The sequence below is a fragment of the Opisthocomus hoazin genome, chromosome 6 (genome assembly GCF_030867145.1).
Source record: "Opisthocomus hoazin isolate bOpiHoa1 chromosome 6, bOpiHoa1.hap1, whole genome shotgun sequence".
NCBI lineage: Eukaryota > Metazoa > Chordata > Aves > Opisthocomiformes > Opisthocomidae > Opisthocomus > Opisthocomus hoazin.
This window is the reverse complement of record NC_134419.1, coordinates 45,580,404-45,588,053: the sequence shown is the minus strand read 5'-3', so window position 1 is coordinate 45,588,053 and position 7,650 is coordinate 45,580,404. Positions and strand designations below refer to the sequence as shown.

The following is a 7,650-nucleotide window of genomic DNA, read 5'->3' as shown; positions in this document are numbered from 1 at the left end:
CCAGGCAGCTCAGAACATGGACAGAGACAACACAGTTCTCTGAAGCCGTCCACGAGTCCTAGGAGAGCCTTGGTAAAGCCTGTATCACATAGTCAATTTGCTGTAGAGTTTGCTGCTCTACTCTCCAAACTCCTGTTCCTTCCTCCATCCCCCAAAACAGTCAAAGACAAACTTCAGCTGATAGTAGCACACGAGCCCAATTTCCATTTAGTTTTCAAACAAACATCTTGGTAAACATACAAATCGCTCAAAATCCTCATTGCTAGTGTTGTCATCTGTGAAGAACACACTCTGGAAAGCACATAAATATTTGTAGTTAAAATTAGTTCTGCCTGGACATAAATATATATAAAAAAAGTCATGATTTCATGATGCAATTTTAAAGCCTGCATAACTGATTTAACCAAGGCTAGGCCTCAGGGTTTGTGAAGTTTTAGTTTTTGGCATTTATGTTTCACACAGTCGGCATCATGTATGACCCCTTTTTGCACACAGCTGAACAATATAGATGGGTAGGCACCGGCCCACAGAGCAAAAATAGGCATATTACCAAAGTTTCAGAGGTGCAAACTATCCCTGCCCTCAGTACCAACAATACATGAAGGTTTCACTAATTTTAAGTTCAGAAGAAAGCAGAATGACAGTTCAGACTAACCTGCTGCCAGGACAAAAGAATCCTTCCTTTTAATTCTTCTGCTAGCCTAGTACATTCTAGCCCACCTGTTTTTCCAAAGTTACCTATCCTTTTATATACACCAGCTAATGAAGGAATTGCAACACTTGATAATCCTCTTCAAGTGCAATGTTAAAATTTTGTTTAGACTTTGAAACATCAGCACATTTGAAAAATTCATGCTACAGCCTAGGTTCGCAGATTTGGCTACGTATGCCACTGGCTCTCACCGATCATATTGTGCAACGGTTCCTCTATTTTCAGAAGTAACAGCCCAGCCATTCTACTGCAGAACTCAAGCCAGGATGGAAACTCTCCCTAATCTGCTGTTACTGTTTCCTCTTTGTTTTTTTTTAGAATCTTGAACACAAGAAGGAACTTGCCCTCATGCCACAATTATCGTTCGAGGTGAACACTGTATGTCTTCAATCTTCCTCTCAGGGTGCCACACAAAGAGGTGGAATATCTAGAGCCAATAGTTAATGAACAAGAAACTTTCTGGGTAGACAGAGTGGCATGTCTGGACTGCAGAATCTCAGAATAATCTAGACTGACAGGATTTAGTCTTCTAGAAACACAGATGTGTTTGGATGTTAATGAAAAAGCAAAGGCATTTCATTTATGTAAAGTTTTATTATCCTCCAACCTCGGCTGGTACTCCATTACTGCAGCCTTAGCAGAGTGTTGCTCCCCGAGGCAGACAGGTTTTCAACCGACAGCCTCTGACTGGAAACATCCAGGCCAGGTCAGATGTTAGACCCAGCTTTTCATTAATACAGTCAGACACAAAAGAGCAGTTGAAAACCTGACCACCTGAAAGGCTGCAAAGCAACAAAAAAAGATCCAAGAAGATTTTCATATTTTTCTATGTTTGAATACAGAATCTTTCCTCCAAGTTGATCACTAAATAGTTAAGAAGCAAATAAACTGCACGTTCAAGAAACAGATGCATTCTACATTTCAAGCTGTGATCAGAAACATGTGCAAGTATTTTTCTGCTTATGAAGCTTGTGGTTTTATCTTCTCAGCAGCTTCAAGGACAGATGGAAGGCTGACTTTGTCTCCAAATTCTTTCTCACGATGCTCCAGTAAAACACCCTAGTCAAAGACACAAGAGATAAATTCACACGCTAGTCTCACCATGGGAGATCAACTGATCAGCAACTGAACAATTCCAGAAATGAAACTTTTGGTCTAACAGGAGACATAAAAGCCTCCTAGATGGCCTGCAGTACCTGTTTTCCTGGCCCAATCACATATACTCCTCCCAAGGTGAATCCTTCTCCTTCCAGGTTACCACTATATCCACTTTTCCAAGCACGGAAGAAATTTTGCCAGACTCCAAGGCGGAAGAAGCCCGACATCATCATTTTTCGTCTGCGTGGACCATAGAAGCCTTTCTGCAGGGAAACAGAAAATACCCTAGCAAACAAAGTAAAAATGACTTTTCCTCCCAAATGAAATTCAGGAAACCAGCCAACCTTGTACCCAAGAAAGGCCGCAACACACAAAAGCTAACCAGGCACAGCTAAAAAGAAATTGCATGTGAACTAACCTCTTTAACGCACTACGTGACCACGTACCTCCACACAGCCAACCGGTGCTACCACCATTCATGTAGATTTCAAGCCGATCCACAGGCATCTAAGCCCCACACACACCTACATCCCTATTGCTGACAACAAGGGCGCTTTGTGACAGATCTCTTTTTTCTTATTTTTGAAGTATGTACAAAAAAAAATGCTGGTAAAGAGGTAACAGTGGTGCCAAGTCCTGCAACTTTATCAGCCATTTGTTTTTTAAGTCACCCGGATTCTTTCACACAGGCAGAGCGGGGAGTGAAAATAAAGGTATCTTCTAGTTGATTATTATGTGTTCTTCTTCCATCAGAAGCCAAATGATTTCTAAATGTGTCTTCTGGCTCAAGGAGTAAGCAGGGCTGTGGTTTTGTAGGACGTGAGACTGGCAATACAGCATGTGCCAGTGTACTGGCACAAACATCAGCAAGTCACACAGCCGGTGGAAGAAAGGAATACATATTCATAGGCCATACTGTTTACCTGTTAAAGGGGAGGGAAGGAATAATCCTGCAACAGGATGTTATCAGTGCATAGCTGCAGAACAGTTTGTAAGTTGAGCACGTTACATAAATATATAGAAAAGCAAAACTAATTAACTTCTTAAACTACAACACTACTAAATCCTTTTTCATTCAGACTGCATTCTAACTGTATTATTTATACAAGCTCTTCAGAGGACATTCATAAGCTTGTTTTTAAACAAAAGAACACCAACTTCACTCTACCTTTTCATCCAGAAAGATTTCTCCTTTGAAATAATGCTGAAAATCCTCCACTTCAGTCCCTATCTTCTCTTTAACAACAGCATAGAGAGGGACCCCCAGCTTGGACAGCTGAGGTTTCAGAGAGGAGAGCTCAGAAGCCTCCTAAGAAAAGAAAAAACAAACCCAAACATTTCAGGCAGTAGATGGAGGTTGGAAAGCTTCACCTTGAATTTCAAGAGCACCAGAAACTTGCATAAGTTCTAGCTTGTGGCGCAAAACAGAAACAGACCTGTAAACCAGACATTTAAGCTAGCTCTACTCCTAGGCAGGTCTTCTTTATATTTACTATCATTTTCTTCATTAAGCACAGAGGACAGAGATTTTTGAGCATTTACGAGGTAAAATATTAAAATCCTGGATAAAACATAGTTTTAACTCAAAGCTGCAGATATACCTTGCCTGTGCCAGGAGTGTTTAGAGAACAGTGAAAAGATAATGCCTGCACACCACTTGACTTGAACAGTGAAAACAATCAGGGAATACCTTCAGTATCCCAGAAGCAATACTGCTTTTTCTGGTCTGTAAGAGCGGAAGGTGTCACCACTTATCTGCTGGGTTTTTTGTTCTGCTGAAGGAATCTCACTTCCCACAGTTTTCACAAAGGCCTCCAAGGTTTCCAAGAGATCAGAGTGCACACCACAAATACATTTCTTCTCATCTCCAATGGAGAAAGGTCATTTTCACCAGACAAAACTCCCACAAAGAACTCCATACTTCAAAAAACGGACACATGAGCACCCTCAGCCACCTCACCGACATGCCTTAACTCAAAGGCTTACGGGGTATCTAGAAGTTACTGAGTATCAAGTAGCAGACAGATAGGGATGAACAGACAGGAGAAAAGATATCAGACAAAGACATCAGCAGGTGAAAGGTTAAGGGCAGCTTTCCAGTTCACTACTCTCTTTTTCAGAGGAAATGAAAAAGGATGGATCAGCATCAGAAGCAAACACGGAGTAGTGAGTGTGAGAGCTAAAGGATCACAGCTTACACTTGTTAGCTCTTTCCCCACTTTTCTGTTCCAAAAGTGCTGGTAATTATTTTCTGTTTTCCTTCAGCAAAAAGCCTTATGAGCTTTCTAAAAGGGAGGGGGGGGGTGTTAACAGCAATTTTGTCAGGGATTTTTTTATATAGTTCAAAACTCTCATAATCAACAACAAAAAAAAATTGTATTGTGACCTAGCATGTCTGAGAAGTGATGTTCCAGGCTAGTGCAGTGGAGTCCCCTGTAAGACCAGAAATTGCTGTCTCTGGAGAGACAGTGGTACCATCAAACCTCGATTAGCCTTTTGGAGAAAGGCACTTCAGCAGTTTGGTGGGGTTTATTTTGTGTCTCCTTACTTTTGGGAGGGGAAAGAGCAGGAATAATGTAAGAGCACAGTTAAGCTTTAAAATTCTCTAGACATTAGACTTCAAGCAGCACCTTTGGACTAGACCTGACTTGGTTTTCTGCACTGCTATTTAAAAATGATACAATAAGAGAAAGCAAAGAAGTCTATTTTTGTGGGCAAATTATAGCACATAACAGCTGTACAGCCTTACCATGGGGCTGTGACCATTTCATCTCGTCTATAAAACTGTTTTCTTTCATTTTGTGAAAAGCAGACAAGCACACCCTAGCCAGAATACTTTCTCTCTCCGCCAAGGCAGGGGCAACCCAAAAGAACAATTCCCATTTCAGTTTGTCCCTCTGATAGTTCAACTGTGGCTCTTCTGCTACTTTAGAATGCTTGAACTGATACCTACAAGATTTAGTAAGCCCATGGCACTTTGACAATGACTGGAGCACCAGATCACTACATGGCCAGATCCAGACCATGAAATGTAGAAGTGTAGTCCTGTTAAACATAGTCTATCCTAACTAACAAAAAAGGAATCTGATTACTTTGGATGCAGATGATGGAGATAAAAGACTCCGTATTTCTTAAGTCCACAGGCACCAGTCCTCGAGGATCCAAAGACATCATTCCAGTAGGGTTTGTGACATCCTTTGCAGTGGATGATGGAAGCATGCCCTCACCACTGGTATCAGGTCGGTGATCTATGAGGTACAACGGCCACTTTTCAACCCCACCACTGTGTCCAGGAAAGTATATATTCCTTCTCGGTGCTGTCAACAAGGACAAAGTTCAACACCCTTTCCAAGATGTAAGATAGTGGGAAGCAAGTGTATTTTGTCTCTTTAAAAAAAAACCCAAAACCCAAAAACCTACCACATGTAGGTTAAGAGATATGGCAGGTCACCTGTTTTGAACCATTCCACCAGCTCAGTCAGTGACAGTGCAGAAAGAAGCAGCTTTCATACCATGGCAAAACATCAATGGACAAAAAAAAAAAAAAAAAAAAGGCAACTGAATTTTCTTAGGAGAAAGGTAAGAGTCAACTCACAAAAATGCTTTCAGTATGCAACAATCAAGAATAACTTCAGTTCAGACAATTTAAAAGCTTTTTCAAACTTTCACAGTTAAAATACAAAACAATTCCTTGCCCTAATTAGTTGATCAGTAGTGTGATTGCCTCTGTTAAAAATCTGAAGTTTTGCACCAAAACTAAGAACTAAAAAAATAAATTTCTTTCTCCTGATTTTTTCCTGACCAAAAAATACCACAATTCTTTGAATCCTGCTTAGGAAGTTAGCATTAAAAAAAACCCCAAATCATTAATGAATTCCTGTCAGACTGTATGCGAAAGGCATCAAGTCAGGCACATAGCGCGTTCTCCTCCTGCCTACGCTACACCTGTTCAGAGAGCAAAGTACTTCAACCTTTAACCTTCCATGAATTCCACACATACTTAAGCAGTTACTAATCATGGGAGCATATCCCTTAATTACGTGGTTGCAATATTAATTACTCTGTGTTACAGAGTGGTGAGTAACAACATAACAGCTATGTTTCCCCACAGCTATGAGAAAAATCATGGCCAAGGTGCAAGTTATGGCTGTTCCCAGGCACACGGTACATTCAAATTGTATTCTAAGTGTCTCCTCTCACCTCCACCCAAGAAGCCTAATGCCAATTTGAGGATCCAGTTCTGTTTCCTAACCCACCTTGTTATGGAACAGTAACTCCTCGTCTTCGAGCTCTTTACCTTCCTGCCTCACATGCAGCATTCAGAACAGCAAGGGACTCCCCTTTATGCACATCTCTTTTTTGCTGATGAGCTTTATCTGCTGGCTTTCTGCCAGCCCAGTCTTGGGCTGCTTTTGACCAGAGACGACCTGGCTCACAGAGATTTATTTTGGTCATATGGAATACAACTAGCTCACAGGACTCGTTACCAATTGGATTTTGTGTAATCTCCCTTTCCAGTTATCATGGGCTAGGTCCCTGGCAGATGTAAAAATCATCTACCCATTGCCTTCGGAAGGAAAATGCTCAGGACCTAGACTATACAAACCAGTTGCAAAGAAAACTACGTATGCTGTTAGCTGGCTACCAGTTTGGGCTAGGACACAAGACCATTAAAATACTTCAGATGTATCTGGAGACTGTCCTATACACCCCCTCCTTTTATTTAAAGGGAATCTATGCAAGTAGACCTCAGCTCTTCCTAGTTAATCCCCAAGCCCAGCAAGTACCTCTCTGCACAAAAAGCATCCAGGTCTTCGCACAGCCATGACCACTGCACCATTCTTCTTCCACAGTTCACCTGCTTTGAATGTTTTTTGTTCTGTATATACAGGAGAAACATCATCAACAATGGTATCAGCCATTCTTGTTTATAACGATTAATGCTTTAAGGACCAACACAAAGCATGGCAAAGAATTCCACATTCCAATACAGTTCTATCAGAAAAAAAATTGATATGCATAACAGGCCATTATTGCTTTATTGATTTTTAGAAGTGTGTCATGTTTCATCCAGAAATATCAGTTTTGGTTGCTTTTCCTTCACCAGAATTATCTGCCATCAAGGACACCCAACTATGCATTATAACTAGGAACGACTAAGAAAAACTCTTTCAACCCTGGCCCTACAAAGGTTCTTATAAAAGCCCAATTATCAAATAATGTGGGCCGAAACATCCAGAATCTTACCTGATCCCAAAGTTTTTAGCTCTATCTCCTCCAAGAACTCCAATGTAGCCTTTTCTGGCTTGGACAAAAATAAGTCAGTGTTAGCAAGGACAATCCCTGTCACAGCTGCACCAATGGCTCCGAGACCAACAGACCACAGGCCCATGGTGAAGATCCCAAAGTCAGGCAGGAGGGACATTTCTGGAAAGAGAAAGAAGCAAGCAGCTCTAACACTGGACATTGATGATGCCAGACAAGCAGGAACCGGATTAAAACAACAACTAAAAGCTCACACAGATATTTTTAGTTTGACTGGAGATGATCTGTATATTTATTATTTATTTATGTCAACTGATCTAGGCTACATTGCAGTTCTGCGCCTGACCCACATCAACACTATCAACAAGATACTCTCATCTTTTCCGGCTACCGGACTGACAAAAACATTCTTGATTAAAGTGCTCAGGTGCAACAGGGAGAAAGATGATTGACGTATATGCACGTAATAAAAAGCCTCTGACAAGATGACTTCAATGTTAGCCAGTAACTTAAATTATTACAGTAAGACAGTGACTTCTTTCATAAAAGAAGCATTTGTAGATTAAACGGGTCCC

General features: G+C 41.0%; 1 protein-coding gene across 1 annotated transcript; it reads right to left on the bottom strand.

The window, feature by feature from the left end:
* Positions 1-1,286: 1,286 nt before the first annotated feature.
* Positions 1,287-7,237, bottom strand: PRXL2A (peroxiredoxin like 2A). The gene is made up of 5 exons (XM_009939142.2): positions 7,058-7,237; positions 6,598-6,689; positions 2,979-3,119; positions 1,909-2,073; positions 1,287-1,771 (listed from the first exon to the last, which is right to left on the bottom strand). The coding sequence occupies exons 1-5, from the start codon at positions 7,233-7,235 to the stop codon at positions 1,673-1,675; spliced, it is 675 nt and encodes a 224-aa protein (XP_009937444.1). The 5' UTR covers positions 7,236-7,237; the 3' UTR covers positions 1,287-1,672.
* Positions 7,238-7,650: the final 413 nt, after the last annotated feature.

Bases quoted from the DNA above. Each gene is read 5' to 3' on its own strand.
- PRXL2A (XM_009939142.2), bottom strand. From the start codon at position 7,235: ATGTCCCTCCTGCCTGACTTTGGGATCTTCACCATGGGCCTGTGGTCT. The intron at 3,120-6,597 runs GTACTTGCTGGG...TTCTTTTCTTAG, and splicing joins GATGCTTTTTGTGCAGAGAG to GAGGCTTCTGAGCTCTCCTC. The intron at 2,074-2,978 runs GTAGAGTGAAGT...GTTTCCCTGCAG, and splicing joins AAATCTTTCTGGATGAAAAG to AAAGGCTTCTATGGTCCACG.